Source organism: Ursus arctos, unplaced genomic scaffold (assembly GCF_023065955.2).
Source record: "Ursus arctos isolate Adak ecotype North America unplaced genomic scaffold, UrsArc2.0 scaffold_12, whole genome shotgun sequence".
NCBI classification, from domain to species: Eukaryota; Metazoa; Chordata; class Mammalia; order Carnivora; family Ursidae; genus Ursus; species Ursus arctos.
In genome coordinates this window covers 4,699,550-4,723,529 of record NW_026622786.1, presented here as the reverse complement: position 1 = coordinate 4,723,529, position 23,980 = coordinate 4,699,550, and the positions used below count along the sequence as shown (strand labels likewise).

Genomic DNA, 23,980 nt, shown 5'->3' with positions numbered 1-23,980 from the left:
CCTCTCTCTCTCAAATAAAAAAAAAAAGAAGCCAACCAAGTGATTAGAGGGCTATAACTTACAGTTCCAATCCCACCCCCACCACCGATCTTTGGGGAGGGAAGAGAGGCTGGAAGTTGAATAAATTGTCAATGGCCATGATTTAATGATTTCATCAATCATGCCTACAAAGCAAAGGTTCCACAAAAACCCAAAAGGATGGGGTTTGGGGAGCTTCCAGGTTGGTGAGGATGAGGAGATATGGGGAGAGTAGAGCACTCAGAAAGAGCACAGAAGCTCTGTGTCCTGTCCCTATACCTTCTCCTATGCATTTCTTCCATTTGGCTGTTATAAGTTATATCCCTTTATAATAAACTGGTAATCTAATGAGTAAATGGGTTTCCTGAGTTCTGTGAGCCACGACAGCAAATTAATCAAACCCAAGGAGGGGGTCATGGGAACCTCTGATTTATAGCCAGTTGGTCAGAAGTATAAGTAATAACCTGGATTTGTGACTAGTATCTGAAGTGGGGTGCAAGTGGGTGGCCTTTCACAACTTTAAAAGTACATATTACTGCTTCTTCATTTGGAAAATTCCTATCATTCAAGAGTCATATCAAATGGCACTTCTTTGAAGAAGACTTTACTGTTTCCCCCACAGAGTTAGATTTCCCATTCACTTCCAAGCTCTCAAAGGCAACTTAAACTTAACACTGTAATATTCTGTGTATGTTTCTATGACCATGAGCTACCCGTGAATAAGATGTATGTCTTATTTTTCTTTGTGTCTCTATCATCAATACAGTGACTGATATATAGTGGATATTCAATAAGTGCTTTGAAATGAATTAATGACTGAATTATGGAAAATGAATTTGGAGACACCTAAACTATAATTTTCAAATCTAGGTAGGAACATTGAAAGTGGCCTATAATATAACTTTTAGTAAAAAAAAATTAATATTACAAAATTAAATTTACATTCTTACCACCAAATATATAAATTTATGTCTGCATGGGGCAATTGTATACTACCTATATTTACCCATGTTTATATAATTGTATAACCTCTCCCCTGTCAGATGGTTCTGAGTATATTTTATTTAAGTCAATAAAACTTGAAAATAGGGAAAAACAAGTTGATTTATTAAGGAGGTAGTATTTTTTCTTTTATCTTTGTTGAAATGTTGTTTATACAACACCCATTCATGATTTAAAAAAAAAAAACTTCAGCAAACTAAGAATAGAGAAAAATTTCTTCAATTTGATTAAAAAATCTACAAAATACCCACAGCTAATATCATAATTTAATGTGAGAAAATGGACAATTTCTCCCTTAATTGGGAACAAGGCTAAGATATCCTCTCTCACCATTCCTGTTCAACTCTGTACTAGAAATCCTAGTTGATGTGATAAGACAAAAAAAGGAATAGTGGGTGTACCAGATTGCATTCCCACCAACAGTGCAAGAGGGTTCCCCTTTCTCCACATCCTCGCCAATACCTCTTATTTCTTGGGTTGTTGATTTTAACCATTCTGACAGGTGTGAGGTGATATCTCATTGTAGTTTCGATTTGTATTTCCCTGATGATCAGTGATGTTGAGCATCTTTTCATGTGTCTGTTGGCCATCTGTAGACATTGGAAAAATGTCTATTCATGTCTTCAGCTCACTTTTTAATTGGATTATTTGTTTTTTGGGTGTTGTTTGATAAGTTCTTTATAGGTTTGGGATATTAACCCTTTATCAGATATATCATTTGCAAATATCTTCTCCCATTCCATAGGCTGCCTTTTGGTTTTGTTGATTGTTTCCTTTGCTGTGCAGAAGGTTTTTATTTTAATGAAATCCCCATAGTTTATTTTTGCTGCTGTTTCCCTTGCCTTAGGAGACTTATCTAGAAAGAAATTGCTATGGCCAATATCAAGGAGGTTGCTGCCTATGTTCTCCTATAGAATTTTATTGTTTCATGTCTCACATTTAGGTCTTTCATCCATTCTGAATTTATTTTTACGTGTAATGTAAGAAAATGGTCCTGTTTCATTCTTTTACATGTTGCTGTCCAGATTTCCCAACACCATTTGTTGAAGAGACTTTTTTCCATCGGATATCCTTTTCTGCTTTGTCAAAGATTGATCGCCCATATAGTTGTGGGTCCCTTTCTGGGTTTTCTCTTCTGTTGTATTGATCTATGTGTCTATATTTTGTGCCAGGATCATACTGTTTTGATTACTACAGCTTTGTAATATAAGAAGTCTGGAATTGTGATACCTCCAGCTTTGCTTTTCATTTTCAAGGTTGCTTTGGCTATTTGGGGAAAATAGCGTAGAGGTTCCTCAAAAAGTTAAAAATAGAACTACCCTATGACCCAGCAAATGCACTACAAAGTATTTACCCAAAGAATGCAAAAATACTAATTCAAAGAGATATTGTTGATAGCAGCATGATCTACAATAGCTAAACTATGGAAATAGTCCAAGTCTCCATCAACTGATGAATAGGATAAAGAAAATGTGATATATGTACATACATGTATATACAATGTTATGTATATATGTATATATATCCATGTATATATACATATGTACATATATATACATGTATGTATATATATTACTCAGCCATAAAAAACCCCAAAATCTTGCCATTTTCAACTATGTATTAGTATTATGCTAAGCAAAATAAGTCAGTCAGAGAAAGACAAATACCATGTGATTTCGTTCATATGCGGAATTTAAGAAACAAAACAAATGAGCAAAGGAAAAAAAAAAGAGAGCGAAAAACAGACCCTTAACTATAGAGAACAAACTGCTGGTTTCCAAAAGGGGAGATGGGGGTTGGGTGAAATAGGTGATGGGAATTAAGGAGTGCACTTGTTGGGATGAGCACTGGATGTTTTATGCAAGTGTTGAATCACTATATTGTACACCTGAAACTAATATTACACTGTATGTTAACTAACTGGAATTTAAATAAAAACAAACTAACTAATTAATAAAGTGGCATTAAATCCCTCCCCGCAAAAAAAGGAAAAGAAATAAAAATATACAGATTGAGATGAAGAAATAAAACTATTTTTATTCAGAGATAACATATTTAGAAAATCCCAAAGGATTGGAAACAACAACAACAACGTGGAACTAATAAGCAAGTATAGCAGGGTTGCAGGATACAGGGTTAACATACAAAAGTCAACTACTTTCCTATATACCAGAAATGAACAATCGGATTTAAATTAAAAAAAAAATTTACAATAACACCCCCAAAATTAAATACTTAGGCATAAATCTAATAAAATATGTATACGATTTATATGCAGAAACTATAAAACACAGATGAAAAAAATCAAAGATCTAAATAAGTGGAAAGATATTCTGTGCTTATAGATTGAAGGACTCCACATTGTTAAGATGTCAGTTCTTCCCAATCTATAGATTCAGTGCAATCCCAACCAACATCCCAGCAAGCTATTTTGTAGACACTGGCAACTTGATTCTAAAGTTTATATGGAAAAACAAAAGGCCTAGAGAAGCCAACTTTGTACTTAAGTGTATATTGTGCATAGTGACTTTCTTTCAAAAGAGTACAGTATGGCAAGGAGAAAAAAAAAAAGGAGTGACTTTACAGTGACAAAACCTGACAAACACCATCTCGAGCCAGGTCATCAAGGTTAACATCAATAGTGATGAGTCATATTTATGTACTACTGATATGATCTCATGGAAATGACACTTTACCTCTCTGGTCTTCTTCCCCCAAATCCATAACCCCAGTCTAACCATGATAAAAACAGACAAATCCCAACTGAGGGACATTCTGTAAAACAACCAATAATTCTCAAAACTGTCAAGATCATCAAAAACAAGGAAAGTCTGAGAAATTGTCACAGCCAAGAGGAGCCTAAGGAAACATGACAACTAAATGTAATGTGGTATCCTGGATGGGATCCTGGAACAGGAATATATGTAAAAAACTGAGCAAACCTGAATAAGGTATGGACCTTCAGTTAATAAGTATCAGTATTGGTTCATTAATTATGACAAATGTATCATACTAATATAAAATGTTAATAAGAGGGAAAACTGGGTGTCAGATATATAGGAACTCTGTACTGTCTTCCTAATAATTCTGTAAATCTAAAACTGTTCTGAAATTAAAAGTTTATTTAAACATGTTTGTACATAACACATTTTTTAAAAGAAATTAAAATTAATGAGTGGCAGGGCCATTTTGAAACTAAGATGTTTATGGGGGCAAGGGTAGACATGTTCCTAACTTCTGAATTTAATTTCATTAATTTATTCATTTATTCAACAGATATTTCTAAAGTCCTTCTGTAATAAAAACACTATATTAGATGCTAAGAAATACGAGTTTGTCCCTGTCTTCCAGAAGTTCAAAATTTAGTACAAGGAGTAGAACCATGCTTTCTAGAGCAGGTCTGTTGGGTTCACAGAGCTAAATACATCACAGATCTTACCCCTGTGGCAAAACTCATATATTTATATTCTTTTTCATGTCACTAACACACCAAAGTGTTTTCTTGTGTCAACAAAAACCATCAAGGGGCATCTGGGTGGCTCAGTCGGTTAAGTGTCTTCCTCCAGCTCAGGATCCTGGGATCGAGTCCCGCATCGGGCTCCCTGCTCTGTGGAGAGCCTACTTCTCCCTCTGCCTCTCTCTCTCTCTCTGTCTCTCATGAATAAATAAATAAATTCCTAAAAAAAAAAAACCATCAAGCTCTTCCAAACACCTGATTGGATCTCAGGTAGGGTTTACCACTGTGTCAACCCACTGCTTTTTATAAAAGAGAGTGGGAATAGAGCAATATTGGGTCACTGAGTGGAAAACGAAGCTGCTGCACTGGGGTTTTAAATTTTCCTGCCATCAATTAATAAGCCTGCCCTCTACAAATGTACCTTGATTGCATGACTCACACATCTGAACAAGAAGTTCATAGAAGAGAAGAGAACAGGGCAGTGTTGCTCTTCTGTTCCTTTGATAGACTTAGAATTCCATGGGATAGAAGCACTCTTAGGACTGTTCTCAACCTTGTCTGCATATTGGAATAATCTGGGGAACTCTAAAAACACTAATGCCTCGTCCCTACTCCCAGAGACCCTGTTTTAATTGCTCCTTGTCTAATATGCAGACACGGTTGAGATCTCCTGGTAAGAGGTACTGTGCTGACCCCAGAAAGCTCAGGGAACCAGAGTTCATCCCATCAACCTCAAAAGTCTTTTCTCCACACATTCTTAGCTAAACTGCAAAATGCTTAAGGACAGTGGACATCATCTAACAAAGTCCAAAGTCTAATATACTGTTACTTATTTTGTTTTAAAGATGCCATATCATTCTCATTTATCAACTGGAAAGCTGAGGTTAAAAACTTTAGGGCAAAGGTCTCCACGTCAGCTGCCTATTACAGATAAGTAGTGGGGAGCTTTATTGGCATCACAGGCCAATAAAAGCAGAACTTCTAGATGGACTGACATCAGTATTTGTTAAAGTTCCTAGGTGATTCTTTAAAGTACAGCCAGTGCTGAGAACCACTGCTGTCTACCCTCTTCTAAGTGTTTTTGCATTCATTCATTTGTCTTTTATTTTTTTGGAGGGGAGAGAGTTAATAAATTTAAGAATTTTAAAAAACCTATCCATCTAAGGGTGTTTATTACTTAATTTATATTTTATTTTGTTTTAATTTTATATTATATTGTATCCACTTGGTATCTTTTTTTATATTACTTGTTTATATTATATATACTCTTTTTTTAAGATCTTATTTTTAAGGAATCTCTACACCTGATGTGGGGCTCAAACTTAGAACCCTGAGATTAAGAGTTGTATGCTCTACTGACTGAGCCAGCCAGGTGCCCCTACATATATTCTTTATACTCTTTACTACTGGAAATGTAGTTCTCAGATCAGCAGCATCGACATAACCAAGGGGTTTATCAGAAATGCAGAATCTTGGTGGCACTCCAGATTAATGAATCAGAATGTACATTTTGGCAAAATCACCGGTGATTCATATGCACATTAAAGTTTGAGAAACACTGCTTTGGTATGCTTTAAGGATTTTAAAGTTCAGATTGACTAAAGAATCTTAAAAAAAAATATTTCCAGCATTAAATACTTATTAAATCCTCAGCATTCGTAAGGGGTTTATCATTTTAAAGCTATTTCACTCATAAAGTAATATTAAAGTATGAAAAATCAAAATGATATTTCTCACATTAGCACCTACTTTCCACCATCAGTCTGATCTAATGTTAATAAGGAGACTAACTGACTGAAATTAATGTCTTGAGAACTTATAAATAATTATTACTGGAAAGTATTCAGCAATACTAAGAAGGAGGCAAGTGGAGAGTAAATCATATACTCCTGTTTGGCAAGTGGAACAGAGAAAGAAGAAATAGGAAAATGCAAGTGATGGTGTCTGAGAATAAAAATATGGATGTATACTGAATCCCTGGGACCTGTCACAAGGAAAAGAAAAGGGTGGCCCTGAGTCTCCTGTGTCTTACTGGAATTCCAAAGTGTTTGGGAATGATCCTATGTATGACAGAAGAGTTAGGGAAGTGGGGGAGAGCAGGACTCCAAATAACAAACCAACGGGGGGGGTGGGTGGGGTGGGGTGGAGAAGCAGGTCTCAGAGGAAATTCTTGAGGAAAACAGCATCAGCATGTAAAAGATGTTTAATCCAAAATTAATTGGTGTTTATAATACATCAGGATCCACAACCGTGTAACTGTGGATTGTGTGAGAATGAAGGTCCCTGTTTCCATAAGCATTCTAAGCAGCCCCTCAAGACATTTTGCTACTCAAGGATTTATTTCTAAAACATAAATATATATGGCACCTAACATGTGCCAGACATCACAGAAATATATAGTGTGGGTGTGCATATGTGTACGTATGTATGTGTATATATATATGTGTGTGTGTGTATGTGTGTGTAAAATATATTACATATGATATATAATATAATGGGCACAGATGTAGTCTGTCTTAACAGAAGTCAGAGTTATGACAAAATATAGCTTCTTTATTTTCAAGGAAGCAGTTCATATTGTGCTGAAATTTTGCCAAGTGGATACTCAGAAAAAAATCCCAGGTTAGGTTTTTAACAGAGAACAAGTTTAAACCACTTTGCAGGTAAAAGCCAGAAACCTGAGAATCAGGTAGAATGGGGACCTGAACTGATTTCATTGCCTGATTAGCTATTGCCAAACGTGGCTAGGATGCTTACCAAAGACACCGGAAGCATGGGCCCCACTCCAGGCATACTGAATAATAATAACAATGGCATATAGCACTTACTGTATACCTAGTACGGTTGTTAGTGTTGACATAAATATCCATTCACTTAATCCCCACAATAACTCTATGAAATGGGTGCTATTATTAGCTCCTTCTCAATGATAGGAAAACAGAGGTACACAGAGGTCTAGTGATTTTCCCCAAGATCACACTGCTAGTAGGTACAGGCCTAGGATTTGAACCCAGGCGATGTGCTTAACTTTTATACTATGTTGTGGTTGGGTTTCAAAAGCATAATTTTCTATTAATTACCAAACACCGATTAACAGCCTTTTCAGTTCATGCCCAAGACTGAGGCATGGGGGTTCTGCCAGGGGGTATTCACTCTAGGTCTGAGTAAGGACTATTGTCAAATAAAGTTTGTTCCCCATTCAGAGCCAAGATGTAAAAGGTCTGCAGTGCTGTTCAACTAAGGAATGCTATGAAGCCATGTATGTATGTATGTATGTATGTACTTTAGAGAGAGAGTGAGTGCATGAGTGAGAGGGGCAGAGGGAGAGAGAGAGAGAATCTCAAGCAGACTCCATGCTGAGGATGGAACCCAACGTGGGGCTCAATCTCACGATCCTGAGAACATGATGTGAGCTGAAATCAAGAGTCAGATGCTCAACCGATTGAACCATCCAGGTGCCCTGCTGTGAAGCCATTTTTAAGTGGCTGATCAACACTGTGTTTGTTTGTATGAAATATGAAACACATCTGGAGACCTTAATACCATTCACTGGTTTAGAAAATGAGTTTAAAAACAAACCCAATGAATGCGTGCCACTTCAAAGATCAGTAAAGATGGTTGATACTCTTTGGCATATAATTAACTTAATTATCTTTTAAGTAGATGATAACTAAACTTAGTAACAAGTTACAGGGCTGGGTGTACATATTAATAACTCAACTTTAAAACTGAATAAACTGCAAGGGTAAGAAATACCAGTTGCAGGTGCCCTCTGCCCTCTTCTGAAGATAGGCTTCTGAACTAAATTTGATTTTTCAAGTGATAGAAAAGTTCAAAGCAAAGAAGGAAGCCAGAATTTATATTCTATTTGAGGTCTAGGATTATTAGAGAATTATTTAAATTGAACCAGAATTCAAAGAGAAGGAAGGAAGGAAGGAAGGAAGGAAGGAAGGAAGGAAGGAAGGAAGGAAGGAAGAGAAAGAAAGAAAGAAAGAAAGAAAGAAAGAAAGAAAGAAAGAAAGAACGAACCATAAGGTCAGAGAGGACTGAAAAGGGGATCCGTGGAAGGAGTTGTAAGCAAGTATTCTAGATCACTTACTTATTAATGCAGACCAGGAGCAACCACTCTAAATTTCCTAACCCCTTTACATTTTCTAATGTTTGTTATCTTGTTACACTCCACCCTCACTCTGCCCACCCCCCCAAGATTGTTTTACCCTCTTTCAGATAGCAGCAAAACTCATTAAATGAAAATGATCTCTGTGCTATTTTCATTTTCATAGACATCAGTAAAGTACAAACAAGTGATACCTGGGTCCTATTTTGCTGCTAGCCTCGGGGGAAAAAAAGAACCTGAACAGAACCTGAGGTGATGGCTGACCGAGAAAAAGCCAGCAGGCTGAATTCTAGCAAGTTTAATTACTGTTAAGCCCATCGTATTTCCTGACACAAGATAAAATATCTCATTGTTCGAGGAGGTCATCAAGAGAGCATGACCACCGATTGACTGGCAAGCCAGAGTCAGGCAATGGAAGGCCCCTCACCCTTTCCCCTGCCCTTGGGCAAATCTCCATGGGTAAAATCCACCTCTGGGTAATCAAACCAGTGCCGAGGGGAAACATCAACTGGGAACCAGTCAGCCTGTCATTCCTGCAGAGTGGTAACTGTTAATGTAAATTGCCTGGGAAACATAAGGATAAGCAATCCAAAACTGCACTGAATGGCCGGTAAAAATTCAGATCACTCATCGTGGATGACAGCACACTACCGAGAACTGAACAAGGTAGTCCCTCATCCATGCGGCTGTGCCCACACTTGCCACTATCTATATACCTTGCCCAGAGTCCTAGGAGTGTACTATGCTGTGCTGGACTTAGCAAATGCCTTTTTTCAGTATACCCCTGACCACTGAGTCACAAGACCAGTTTGCATTTACATGGGAGAGGCAACAATGGGTCTTTTGAGTGATTCCCCAAGGTGCCCTGCACAGCCCCACCATATGTCATGGGATGGTAGCCTGAGACCTGCCCTGTTTTCCTTCTCCACATCACTAAAATGGGTCCATTGCATTGATGATATAATGTTAACATGGGAAGATTTGCCTCTGCTGGAGGCAAACTGTGGAGGCTTTGCTGGAGCATATGTGAGAAAGAGGATGGGCAGTGAACCCACAAAAAAATTCAGGGTCAAGGCACTGCCATAAAGTTTTTGGGAGCTGTCTGGTCAGATAAGACTTGTGTTGTGCCAGAAGCTGTGATCGATAAGGTGCAAGCCTACCCAACCCCTAAGAATGTAAACGAGATGCCAGCCTTTGTAAGAATTTGGGGACTTTGGAGGAGTTTTATTGCCCACGTGGCACAGTGCCCCCATTGCTTATACCACCTGGTAAAGAAAGGGCACATGTGGGACTGGGGATGTGAGCAGCAAGCTGCCTCTGAAAAGGCCAAAATACTAGTAAAGCAGGTTATAACCTGGGCATCTCCCAAGCAGGACTACCATTCAAATTAGATGTGTCTGTGACTCTGGAATATATGGGCTGGGCACTGACAGAAATAAGAGAAGGAGAAAGGACTCCTAGGATTTTGGTCTCATTTCTGGAAGAGGGAAAAAACCTGTCTACCCCCATAGAGCAAGGGCTCCTATCAGTGTAAAAGGACCCCTCCAGGTTAAGCCTCTCACTAAGGAACAGAGCATTGTGGTAAGAACTTCCCTGCCCATCAAGGGATGGGATGAGAATATGTTCCATTGACCCACCTCTGCCATGGCTCAAATTCCCACTGTGATTAAGTGACATGCCTATCTGCAGCAGAGGAGCACCCTGTCCACCAGCCTACTAGAAATGCAGGTGCGACTAGGACCTAGGGAGGATGTAGATCCTCCAGATGCCCCTGCCCCTATACCTGTTGTGTCCCTGTAGCCTGTAGAGAGGGAGTGGGGAAATTCTAGCTGATGCCTGGTATACAGATGGCTCTAGTCAGGGCAATCCCTCCAAGAGCACTACAGTCACTATTTTGCCCAACAATGACACCATCTGGCTGAAAACAGGAACAGAGTACAGTAGCCAGTGGGCTAAATGCAGAACAGCTTGGCTGGTGATTCATGAGTTCTGGCTGTTACTCCTTTGTTAACACTTTGCACTGACAATTGGGCTGTTCTAAAGGGATGAAACTTACGGCTGTGACACTGGGAAGCCGAGGGGTGGATGATTGTGGATGAGCCCTTGTGGGGATCAGGATATGTGGAAAGACATTTAGGTCCACCCATAAGAGCCTGAGGTATAACTCAGTGTTTTCTAGATCCGTGCTCCTAAAGCACTGACATCCCCTGGCAATCAGGAAGCTGATACCCTAGCTCTTGAACTATAGTGACTCAAGTTAACGCGGTAACAGCATGTCTTGTGTGTTATAAACAATGCCAAAGGCAACTACCAAAGGAATCTGGGGCTACTCACCAGTGTTCTCAACAAGGGAGGGATTGGCAAATTGATTATATTGCCTCACTCCCTCAGAATGCGGGTTATACCTATGCCCTGGTTTGTGTGGACACAGCACCTGGCCTAACCCAATCTTTCCCTGTCAGTGTGCGAACCAGGCTTCCACCATTAGGGGATTATAGAAGCTGAGTACCATGTATGGATACCCTCATCAGTAGACATGATGGGGTGCTCCCATTTCAAAGGTCATGATGTGCAAGACTGGGCAAAAGTCATGACAGTGAATGGAGGTTCCAGCTCCCCTAGAATCCCCAAGCAGCAGGGATGGTAAAAAGAAAAATGGAATATTAAAGGGGCAGATGAAATTACTAACAGGTAAAACCATTTTGGCCAAGCAGACTAAAGTACTGTCCCAGACTTTAACACATTTGCATGATCAACCAATAAGTCCTATTACCCCATATGCCAGACTGGGGACCCCCACTAAGGCACTCAATACTGTAAAGGTGCAGAAGTTGAAGAACCCAGCCATTGCCCCAGCTCTCACCGAGATCAGCATGCTGTGCTGTTGAGAACACCAAACCCTGAGAAAGGCATTATCTACTGGAATTTGCAATGGGAAGTTCTACTGGGATGGGTGAGTTACTTTGCACGCCTGGGTGAGGAGGAACTACTCAGTCTCCACTGGGATCCCATTGTCCTGCTACAAGCTAGACCTGTTGAAACATACTATATCTGCAATGGAATATGTACCATCAAAAGAGGGGGAGAAAATGGGGGTCCTGGTCTGGCATATCTGCCTAGTCCATCTCAGATGGCCAACACAGATGGTATACATGATCTGGTCAAAGTCCTAAAACTGCAGCCACACTAACATCTAAAGATCAGGCCTTGTCATTCTTGTAGCAGAGAAACACCTCCCCATACAAGTTCCTACTAGATATCTGTTTGACCTTAGACTCTGCTGCTCCTTTGGTGTCCAGTTACAGGATGGGCACCTGGTGGAAATTCCTTTCTACATGGGCCCACTCCTATGTCCAACAAAGAAATCAATCCAACTGATGGCTGTGTGGGCAGCTGCCCCTCTCTAGCTCCTCAGGATTGCCATGGTGGGTATCATCCCTTCAAGAAAGAGACTGAAAGGCCCTAAAGCAGTACCTTAAGGAAGAACAAACTAGTACCAGCATTCTTGGCTCATCTGCTATTACCAATACTAATCCCGAAACCTGGCCTGTGGCACACTATCAATAATACTGGGCAAGGGTCTTCTCTTTCTATCAAACTAAACATTAACCTGATGACTGGAAGGGTCCTAGAAATACCACCATTGAGCCAGATTTGAGATGGATTTATGGACATTTGAACACCCACACACCCCTATGTTGGGAAGAGAAAAGTCATTTGAAACAGAACCAACACAACTGTACCAGGAATATAGGCTGGATATCACTGGAACTGTGTATTCAGTCACTGTCATAGTAAAGGAGAGTGACTAGTTTGGCGCTAACTGGTCACACCACCCAGGTGTTTTATTGGGTAGCCCCAAAAGGGGCCTAGTGGTTGTGTGGAACAAAATTTTGGCTACGGATCCCCCTGGGTGGTTGGACCACTGCACCCTGGGTTTTCCCTGGACATAGGGGAGAATTCCCCCCACCCATGGTAACAATACTTGACCAATTTCCTTCACCACAAGGCTAGATGGGCACACTGTGTCTTTCACTAACATGGAGTATGGCTGCTGTCTTTGTTTCCTCCATTGGCCCAGTGGATGTTATAGCACATACAGAAATCATTACTAAATTCACCCAGCAAGCATTAAATGATAACTAACAAACCTTGTCTTTACTGAATACTGAAATATCTCTAGTGAGAAAAGTTGTCCTCCAAAATAGAATGGCTTTGGGCATTACTTTTGCCTCCAAAGAGGCACCTGTGCCATTATCCAAACAAAATGCTGTGTGCTCATGCCTGATGAGTCTGCTGATGTATCACCTTTACTAAATCACATGAGAACATAAGTGAATACCCTGAGTGATCCATCCCTCAGCTAGGTAGGGAACTTAATAAATCAGTGGTTGGGAGCCTGGGGTTCTTGGTGAAAAAAGATTGTTTTGGGAATCATTACCTTAATCTGTGTTTTCTTTTGCATGTGCCTACACTGTTGCTGTGGTATCTGCCTCCCATGCAGACAGACAGACACCAAATGGGCCACCTCCACGATAGCGAACCCCCCCAGCTGACTGCTGGGGAAATGCCGTAGAAGAGGAGGCTATGTGACATTGTAAAAGCTGGTTAGGAGAGGTGGCATGTTGGGGGGGTCATCGAGAGGATATGACCACGCATTGACCCAGAAGCTGGGCCCTCAAAGACTTCTTGGAATGTACATTTTGCTGGCCTTACTAGGGATGTGGTGTTGAGACCATGTGCATGGTACTGACTGAATCCAGTTAAAGCCTCTATATGAACTTTTAACATATGGCAGGTGTGGAGATGTGTTTGTCTTGCTGCTGCCCAGGACAAGCCTCATATGTAAGTTCCCTTATTTAAACCTGCTACCTGCCAACCTGGAGTGGCCTGCCTCTTTCTTGGGTCTCTCTCTGCCCTCCACGAAGGAGACCAGTTTCAGATTACACCTGGGATGCTCCTGAAGTTGCAAGCTAACACTCCTGCTAGTCACCTAGTTCCAGTGAGGTTTCCAATTATTAAAGAACCAGGAGACTTACTTGGAACCTCCAGAGCCCTCCGATGTCATCAGTCCTTTCAAAGCAGACAGGCTCCAAGCCCTCATCCAGGCAGCACTTGATAGAGGAGAGCCCGCTCACACCTCCCCCAATCACTGCAATTCTTTTCTTGGTCATGGTCTCCAGATACCTTTACCAGGCCAGATCAATGTAACCTGTCAAAAAAAAAAAAAAAAAAAAAAGACAAAAGACAGAATGAAAGCACACATCAGTTAACACATTTCAGGGAAGAAAGATCTTGGCCATGGCATCCTCCAAATAAATTCTGCGACAACAGGTGCTTTAGGATAAACCAGATTCGGCTGTCCTCTTGGCCATAAGGAATTGCTATGAAAGGGATATGGGAGCTCTGGGTCCGCAAGACCGAAGCCGAGAGCCCTGCCATGGTAGCCTGTCCCACTGCCTTTTCTGCAGCACCTGGCCAATCCTTCAGCTGCCGTCCAGAGGCTACTTCCGCTCTTTGGCCGTTGTGGAGTATATATATAAATACAAAGCAACAAAGTCCAAACAGCGACAGCCAATAGGGAGAAGCTCTTCCTCTCCACCTCCTTTCAGCCAGAGCCCCGAAACACAACGGCACCCACTCTCTCCCACAGGGAGAACATTACATGGGCCAAAACTGCCTTGGACAGAAAAAAAAAAAAAAAAAAAATCCTACCACCTCTGTTTTCCGGCTGAGGTTGCCCGGAGGGTCAACTACCTCTCTAGAGGCGGAGCAACGCTGCGTTTCCGTCCCTAGCCTCTCCTCAGCATCCACTTTTAACTTCCTGGTATCTGCCTTAAAGGGACAAACTCCTCTTGGTGAAGAGGAAACTAGCAATAACCCCAAAGCAAGGCTTGCTCTAAAAGCTTCAGCGGAGAACACCAACCTTCAGCAGATGTGTTAAAACAGATCCCGGTTCCCTCATCCTCCTCCCCACCCCGCTCCCACCTCACAGATTGGCTCTTCGGTTCCAGGTTGCTGGTAGAAATTTACTTAAAATACCCGTGCACTAAACTGGGGCGGTTCAGTGAGAAAAGGATGTCGTTTCCTACTTAGAGGAGTTTCTAGTTTAGCAGAGAGGACCAAACACAAACGTCATTTCAATAAAATAGAAATACTTTTAAAAAGTGTTTTCTCAGGGCGCTGGGTGGCTCAGCTGGTTAAGCGTGGGTTCTCCATTGCCGCTCGGGTCAGGTTCTCAGGGTTGGGAGATTCAGCCCCGTCCAGGGCTTCGGTTTAGGGAGTGGGCTTCTCTCCCTTTCCCTTTGCCCTCCTCGCGCGCTGTCTCGCTCTCTTTCTCTCTCTCAAATAAATCTTTTTCCTTTTAGAGTGCTTTCTCTGACACGCATAAGTAATTAAAAACATATTCACTTTTAAAATAGAACTTATTTTTGTCAAATATAAAATCATGCAGAAGAGGCCAGTGTAATGCATGTAGATACACACACGGAGTCAGAATCAGGGCCCATCCAACCCACCAGACTGTTTTGATAGATGTGAGGGGGTGTTCGGAGAAATGAGCAGTGGCTGATGCCATCTATTTGTTTACCTTCTAACTTACTTTCTTAGTCAACTTGGCACAAGATGGTTTGATGTCACTAATGTCAGTCCTGGGTTTTGTCTTGCTGGCCTCTCCCCAAAGTATCTTTTATGGGCCAATAATGATCATTTCTCAAGAATTCACCTTGTACCGTTCAAAAAACCTGATGGGAAAGAACCCACGTAATCTCTCAGCAACCCCATGAGGCAAGTACTATCACCACAAGGCAGGAATGCAAACCAGGCAGTTTAACTTATAAATGAGTTATTTGTAAATTGGATAATTTTGAATGCATTTGAGATGCCTAGATACAGGAAAACAGGTGACTACCTTTATAAATTGAATACCAATCTCTCCCTTACTGAGTCAATTTCATAATTTCAGAACAATGCAAGAGTTACTTTTAAAACAATATTATAAATGTAATTTTATTTTAATTCTCTACTGCTTTGTGTTTTTCAATTAATTACTTTTAAATTTGGCACATATGTTTTGTGTCTTATTTTAAAAGATTTTATTTATTTGACAGAGAGAGCACAAGCAGGGGGAGTGGCAGGCAGAAGAAGAGGGAGAAGCAGGCTCCTTGCTGAGCAGGGAGCCCAATGTGGGGCTCCATCCCAGGACCCTGGGATTATGACCTGAGCCAAAGGCAGTCATTTAACCAACTGGGCCACCCAGGTGCCGCTGTTTTGTGTTGTTTTTAAATTACTTATAAAATGTTTTAAACCTTGACTCAAATTTTCTCAGTCTAACTGCGAATTTGAAAGTGAGTCAATTTCTTTATTGGGCTGTAACAATATATGCTTTTGTTAAGTCCATATTTTGCATTTTACATTCATTCAATAAATATTGCCTGCTGGAGGCCACTTCTTTTAAGATGACAGCTATAAAAGATAGAAAGAGCTTAGCTTAGATCTTATTTGAAGAACTGCCAAGGAAAGCTGCCTGATAGGCACTGGACTGGGACATAGATTTTCACTTTCTTAATTGTGTCTTTTGATGAGAAGTTTTAAATTTTGATGAAATCTATTTAACAGTTTTTCTTTTATAATTAGTACTTTTTGCTCCTATTTAAGAAACTTTTGTACATCCCAAGTTCATATAGCCTCCTGTGTTTCCAGCTAGATTTATAATTTTAGATTTTAGATTTAGATCTATGATCCATTTTAAATTAATATGAATGGTAAAAGTATAACGGTCAGGTGAATTTTTTTTCTATCTGGATATTGTGTTCTTCCAGCAGCATTTATTCTAAGATCTTTCTTTCCCCTTGAATTGCGTTGGTGTCTTTGTCATTGGTCATATATGTGTGAACCTATATCTGGACTCTGTTCTGTTTCACCGATCTATTTGTTTATCCTTTTACCTATACCATATTGTATTAATTACTTTAATCTAAAATTTGAAAACTGGTTATATACATATCTTCCATCTTTGTGCTTACTTTAAAGATGATTTTGACTATCCTGGTTTTTTTCAATTCCATGTAAATCTTAAAATTAGCCTATCAATTTCTATCAAAAAAGCCTCCTGGGATTTTGATTAGGATTACATTGAATGTATAGACCAACTTGGGAAGAACGGACATCTGAACAATTGAAACTTCTAATCTGTAAAATAGACTATTTTTCCTTTTATTAGGTCTTCTTTGATTCTCCCCGTGTTGTTTCATAATTTTCAGTGTGGAATCTTGCACATTTTATTTAGCCCTGTGTATTTTAGTTTTAAAATCCTATTGTAAATGGTGTTGTTTTACCCAAGGAAGAAATAATCCAATCAAGAAATGGGCAGAAGACATGAACAGACATTTCTGCAAAGAAGACATACAAATGGCCAACAGACACATGAAAAAGTGTTCAACATCACTCGGGAAATACAAATCAAAACCACTATGAGATACCTACCACCTCACACCAGTCAGAGTGGCTAAAATTAACAAGTTAGGAAATGACAGATGTTGGCGAGGATGCAGAGTAAGGGGAACCCTCCTACACTGTTGATGGGAATGCAAGCTGGTGCAGCCACTCTGGAAAACAGTATGGAGGTTCCTCAAAAAGTTGAAAATAGAGCTACCTTACAACCCAGCAATTGCTCTACTAGGTATTTATCCCAAAGATACAAATGTAGTGATCCGAAGGGGCACTTGTCTCCCAATGTTTATAGCAGCAATGTCCACAATAGCCAAATTATGGAAAGAGCCCAGATGTCCATTGACAGATGAATGAATAAAGAAGATGTGGTATCTATATACAATGGAATATTATGCAACCATCAAAAATGGAATCTTGCCATTTGCAATGACGTGAGTGGGTATTATGCAAAGCAAAATAAGTCAGTCAGAGAAAGACAATTATCATATGATCTCCCTGACATGTGGAATTTGAGAAACAAGGCAGAGGATCATAGGGGAAGAGAGGAAAAAAATGAAACAAGATGAAACCAGAGAGGGAGACAAACCATAAGAGACTCTTAATCTCAGGAAATAAACTGTGGGTTGCTGGAGTGGAGGGGGTGGGATGAATGGGGAGGCTGTGTGATGGACATTGGGGAGGGTATGTGTTGTGGTGAGCACTGTGTATTGTGTGGGACTGATGAATCACAGACCTGTACCCCTGAAACAAATAATACATTATATGTTAAATAAATAAATAAAATTTTGGTTTCTGAATAAAAAAAAATAGTGTCGTTTTTACATTTTCATCTTCCATTTGTTTGTTGCAAGTATAAAGAAATACAATTGATATTTGTGTGCTTACTTTGTATCACATGGCTTTGCTAAATTCACTTATTACCTCCAGTAGTTTGTAGATTCCTTGGATAGTTTATATATACAATCATGTCACTTATGAATAACATGTTACTGTTTTCTTTCCAATTTTTTATTTTTAAATTTTTTTCTCTCCTTATTGCACTGGTTAGGACCTCTAATACAGTATTGAATAGAAGCAGTGATAATACACATCCTTGTCTTGTTAGGGAGAAATATTCACTATTTTATCATTAAGTGTGATGTGATTTGTACGCTTTAGGTAAATAATCTTACCAAATTGAGAAGTTTCTCTCTATTCTTAGTTAGCTAAGAATTTTTGTTATGAATGGGGGTTGAATTTTATAAAATACTTTTTCTGTATCTATTAAGATGATCCTATTGTTAAAATTATATTGAATGATTTATTTTAATTTTCTTTTTTTTAAGATTTTATTTGAGAAAGAGAATGGGGGAGAGGGGCTGATGGAGAGAGAGAAGCAGACTCCCTGCTAAGCAGGGAGCCCAATGCAGGGCTCAATCCCAGGATCCTGGAATCATGACCGCAGCCAAAGGCAGACACTTAACTGACTGAGCCACCCAGGCACCCCCTGAATGATTTTTTAAATGTTGAGCAAACTATGTCTTTCTAGAATAAACTCACATAACCATGATGTGTATAGTTCTTATATAACATTGTATTTGATTTGTTAAAATTTCACTTGGAATTTTTTTCCATCAATATTTTAAAGGGATATTGCTCTATTTTTTTTCTTGTAATGTCCTTGATAGGTTTTTGTATCAAGGTTGTGCTGGCCTCTCTGAAAGATTTTGTGTAGAATTGTTAATCTTTTTCCTTAAAAGTTTGGTAGCATTTACCAGTGTAGCCATCTGGATCAGGTGTTTTGATTGTTGGAATGTTTTAAATTATGGATTTAATTTCATTTAAAGATAGAGGATTATTCAGATTTTCTCTCTTCTTGTGCCAGTTTCTGTAAGTTGTGTTTTTCTAGAAAGTTGCCCATTTCATCTAGGTTGTTGAATGTATTGGTGTAAAATTATTCATGACATCCTCATTTTTTTTTTTTTAAAGAGAGAGAGAGAGGGAGACTGAGTGGTTCATGGAAGGGAAGGGGGGAGGGGCAGGAGGAGAGGGAGAGAGAATCTTAAGTAGGCTCCATGCCAGCGCAGAGCTGACACAAGGCTTGATCTCACGACCCTGAGATCAAGACCTGGCCAAATCAAGAGTTGGACCCTTAACCGAGACACCCAGGCAGCCCCCTCATATTATCCTTTTAAAGTTTGTAGCACCTAGAATGATATTGCCTCTGCCACTCCTAATATTAGTTATTTGTTTTTCTCATTTTTCTTTTTCCTTGATCAATTATGTCAATTTTATTAATCTTTTTAAAGAATTGTCTTTTGGCTCCATTGACATACCCTGTTTTATATCTCTTTTCTATTTCATTAATTTCTGATTTTGTGTTTATTATTTCCTTCTTTCTACCTTTGCTCCTTTTTAAGCTTGTAGAGAGATGGTTACTTAATTCATCAAATCTCCATCTGAGAACTACTATAGCTGCATCCCACAAATTTTCATATGTTGTATTTTCATTAGTGCTCCTTCCAAAATATTTTCAAACTTCTATTGTAATTTCATCTTTGATGAATGGATTATTTAGAAGTTACTTAATTTTCAAATAATTTGGGATTTTCTAGATATTTTGTTATTGATTTCTAGCTTAATTTTGTTGTCACTAGAGAACATAATTTGTATAATTTTAATCCTTTGAAACTGATTACTAGTTTTACGGCTTAGCATATGGGATAGTGTGTTCAATGTTTCATATACATTTGAAAAGACTGTGTAACCTGTAGCTCTTAAGTATAGTGTTCTGCAAGTGTCCATTAGGTTAAGTTGCTTGATACTGTTGTTCAAATGTTCTATATCATTACCAATGTTTTGTCTGTTTGTTCTATTGATTATTAAGGAGGTATGTTAAAATCTCCACATATAATTCTAAAGTTGTCTTTCCCATACAGTTCTGTCAATTGTTTGCTTCATAAATTTTGAAGTTCTATTATTAGGTACATACACATTTAGGATTATGTCTTCTTCCTATGGAATTGATCTTCTAAGTACTATAAATTTCCTTCTTTTTTCTTTCACTTCTTCCTTAAAATTTACTTTGACAGTTTCATATGGTTACTGTTCGCTTGGAATATCTTTTCTCATTATTTTATTTCCAATTACTTGTATTTAAAACAACTACTTGTATTTAAAGTGTGTTTTTGTAGGCAGGATATTGTTGGGTCTTTTTTTTTCTTTTTATCAGTCTGACAACCTTTTTCCTTTTTCTTTTTTTTTTTAAGATTTATTTATTTATTTTTTAAGTAAGCTCTACACCCAGTGTGGGGCTTAAATTCATGACCCCAAGATCAAGAGCTGCATATGCTACCAACTAAGCCAGTCAGTCTCCCCAGCAATCTTTTTCTTTTAGAGAGTGATTAGTCCTCTTAAATTTATTGTGATTACTGACATGGTTACTGAAAATTGATTTATTTTTAAATTTTACACCTCTTCTTTGTTTGTTCCTCCTTTCCTGCTTTCCTTCAGCTTCATCATGTTTTAGTTCATTTTTCTTTTATTATCTTTTTAGATCAATTTCTTATGTTTTAATGGTTATTCTAATGATTATAACATGCATTCTTACTTTATTACTATCTTGAATTATTATTTAACTGCTTCACAGTGTAAGAGTCTTACAACAGTATACTTACAATTTTATCTCCCCTGAATTTTGTATTATTGTCATATATATATATATTTTTTAAAGATTTTATTTATTTATTCGACAGAGATAGAGACAGCCAGCGAAAGAGGGAACACAAGTAGTGGGAGTGGGAGAGGAAGAAGCAGGCTCATAGCGGAGGAGCCTGATGTGGGGCTCGATCCCACAGTGCCAGGATCACGCCCTGGGCCGAAGGCAGACGCTTAACCACTGTGCCACCCAGGCACCCCTGTTGTCATATATTTTACTTCAGCATGTTATGAACCCCATAATACATTGATAGTATTGTTGTTTTACATGGCAGACAGTCTTTTAAAGAGAGTTTGAAATGAAAATTATAAAAATACCATTTATATCACATCAAAATATCAAATAACTGGCTACAAACTGAATGAAAGATGTGCACGTTCTCTATGCACAAAGTGGGGGAAGTATTGGAAAAAATAAAGAAAACCTAAATTAATGGAGTGAGATACCATGTTTATGAGTTATGAGTCAATTTTGTAAAATGTCCATTCACTGCAATTTACTCTTCAAATTCAATGCAATGCCAACCAAAATCTCAACATGTAGGAGAGTGTGTGTGTGCACATGTGTGTGAGGCTGATTTTAAAATCTTAGCTATGACACCCAAAACAGAACAAGCCTCCCAAAAGATGTGCAGATGGCAAAGAAGCCTTTTCATGGATTGAAAGAGCTTATTATATATTAAATATTATGTATTTATATATTAGAACAATCTCAGCACGCACATTTAAAGCTTCAGCTCATATACACATCCACTTGCATTTCAGTGGCCAAAGCAAGTTATACAGAGTCAGCCTATTGGAAGGCACTGAAGTCACGGATAAAGGCATAGATGTATGATCATTTTATAGGGTATGGATAGTTACTTACAGGGAGAAAGTGAGTAGTTGGGAACAGTGATACAATCTACCAAAGCTGTCTATCCATGATGCCACCACTAAGTAGATAGCCCATATTGTGTGTGTATGTGTGTGTGTGTGTTCTGCTTACTTTTAGAACCGTGTCTGTGAGCCATGCTTATGAGAAAAACACTATGGAACATTTTTTGGTGGATTCCCCAAGCAAATGAGGTTATGATGGGACCTCAACAATGCGGGATAATTCCTAATTTCTTGAATCTCCATTGGTGAGATGCAGATACCTGGGTGATCAGAAGGTTCATTCCCAACTTAAGCTGTTTGGTCCTTCACAATACCCCGGACATTCAAATTCGTGTTTATTTATTTATTATGGTTATTATGGAGATGTCCTTTTCCTTCTGTGGAAATATGTCACAAAAGTTAAATTCCAGAGTTGGCCAACTCAAAAGCCTTCTGTGATTAGCTGTGTGGATTGCACAACAATACATTTTTAGATGAAAGAAAATTGTGTAAAACTGCATGTGGTTAATTTAGTGGCAAGGCATGACAGTCAAAAGGTGTTCAAATAAAAAGGAGAAAACACAGCCCTGTAATCCAAAAGACCTGTGGGCAAATTCTGACTTGTGGTCAGTACACAATCTTTGTACTTTGTCCTCAGAGATTTATTTTATATTATTCCAGTATTATGCCCTTACCTTTGGTACTAAAGAGTAATGGCAACTTTCTTTTTTTTTTTTTTTTTTTAAATGATTTTTTATTATATTATGTTAGTCACCATACAGTACATCCCCGGTTTCCGATGTAAGGCTCGATGATTCATTAGTTGTGTATAACACCCAGTGCACCATGCAATACGTGCCCTCCTTACCACCCATCACCGGTCTATCCCATTCCCCCACCCCCCTACCCTCTGAAGTCCTCAGTTTGTTTCTCATAGTCCATAGTCTCTCATGTTTCATTCCCCCTTCTGATTACCCCCCCTTTCTTTATCCCTTTCTTCCCCTACCGATCATCCTAGTTCTTATGTTCCATAGATGAGAGAAATCATATGATAGTTGTCTTTCTCTGCTTGACTTATTTCACTTAGCATTATCTCCTCCAGTGCTGTCCATGTTGTAGCAAATGTTGAGAACTCGTTCTTTCTGATAGCTGAGTAATATTCCATTGTATATATGGACCACAACTTCTTAATCCAGTCATCTGTTGCAGGGCATCTCGGCTCCTTCCACGATTTAGCTATTGTGGACATTGCTGCTATGAACATTGGGGTGCATATGGCCCTTCTCTTCACTACGTCTGTATCTTTGGGGTAAATACCCAGTAGTGCAATGGCTGGATCATAGGGTAGCTCAATTTTTAACTTTTTAAGGGACCTCCACACTGTTTTCCAGAGTGGCTGTACCAACTTGCATTCCCACCAACAATGTAGGAGGGATCCCCTTTCTCCACATCCTCTCCAACAATTGTTGTTTCTTTAATGGCAACTTTCTAAACTGACTTGACAAGAGTCCTGTAAACCAGATTCACTTTGTTGATATACTTAAATGCTTACTCTTTATAGTACATTTCCCCTGAATTTCTAGGTTTTAAATTTATTATGTGTTATTTGATGCAAAAGATGTATAATAATATCAAAAGTCAAAATGAAATTTTCTCCTTTCGTGAGAGAAAGAAAACTCTTCTTTCATCCCAGTAGAATGAACTTTCCATTTGAGGGCCCTGACCTAAGCCTAACCCGAGTCCCAAGGTCTAAGTTCATGTACCTAAGAAGAGGTCAGTACAAATTTTCATCCATGGTCACAGCTTTTATTCAGGCTCTATAACTGATTTAGTGGACGCTGCCAGCTGGGATCCTGCTGTTACCCAACAGGGACATAATGGCCAACAAGCAACTTGTTTGCTAACCTGTGCATGATCACGCTTGTTTTCATAGGGTGGGTAGCTGCTAAGACCTGTCGCTAGCGTGATCTGGTTACCATTAATCTTACTGAGTGCCTATTGCAGAGGATTTACCTTCTCTGTAGAGTAATAAAACAAATAATTAATATGAAGCCATGATTACATAACCTGAGCAATGAGTTACAAAGGAGTTGGGGTTAGATTTTATTGGCAGTTAGCACTGACTTCCTAGAAAAAACTGTTGCATAAGTTTGACCATCTGGGACATGTCTTCTCTGTGCTTCAGGTTTGTAACAATCATGGCTCCTGGACTTTAGAATTGTTCTGCGGGTACCTCATTCAAACATTCAGCAATACTATTTATTGAGTGCATATATGTGCCAGGCACTGTTCTAAGTACAGATTCAACAAATCCTTAAAGTGAAATCCTTATCTTCCCTTCCTCAAACCAACCGTTGTTCCTGCAATTTCTATCTCAGTGC

The 23,980-nt window shown here is 39.0% G+C and overlaps 1 protein-coding gene across 3 annotated transcripts in view; it reads right to left on the bottom strand.

The window, feature by feature from the left end:
• FMO5 (flavin containing dimethylaniline monoxygenase 5) overlaps positions 1 to 14,422 on the bottom strand; it is a 31,576-nt gene extending 17,154 nt beyond the window's left edge. Inside the window, exons 1-2 of one of the 3 annotated variants that reach the window (XM_048215806.2) lie at positions 14,313 to 14,422; positions 13,634 to 13,806 (exon numbers count right to left, since the gene is read on the bottom strand). In XM_048215806.2, coding sequence (XP_048071763.2) covers positions 13,634 to 13,768 — 135 coding nt within the window. In that variant the 5' untranslated portion in view covers positions 13,769 to 13,806; positions 14,313 to 14,422. Of the gene's footprint in view, positions 1 to 13,633; positions 13,807 to 14,068 lie in introns of all 3 variants that reach the window. The other 2 variants (XM_048215807.2, XM_048215808.2) reach the window with 2 other exon arrangements.
• Positions 14,423 to 23,980: the final 9,558 nt, after the last annotated feature.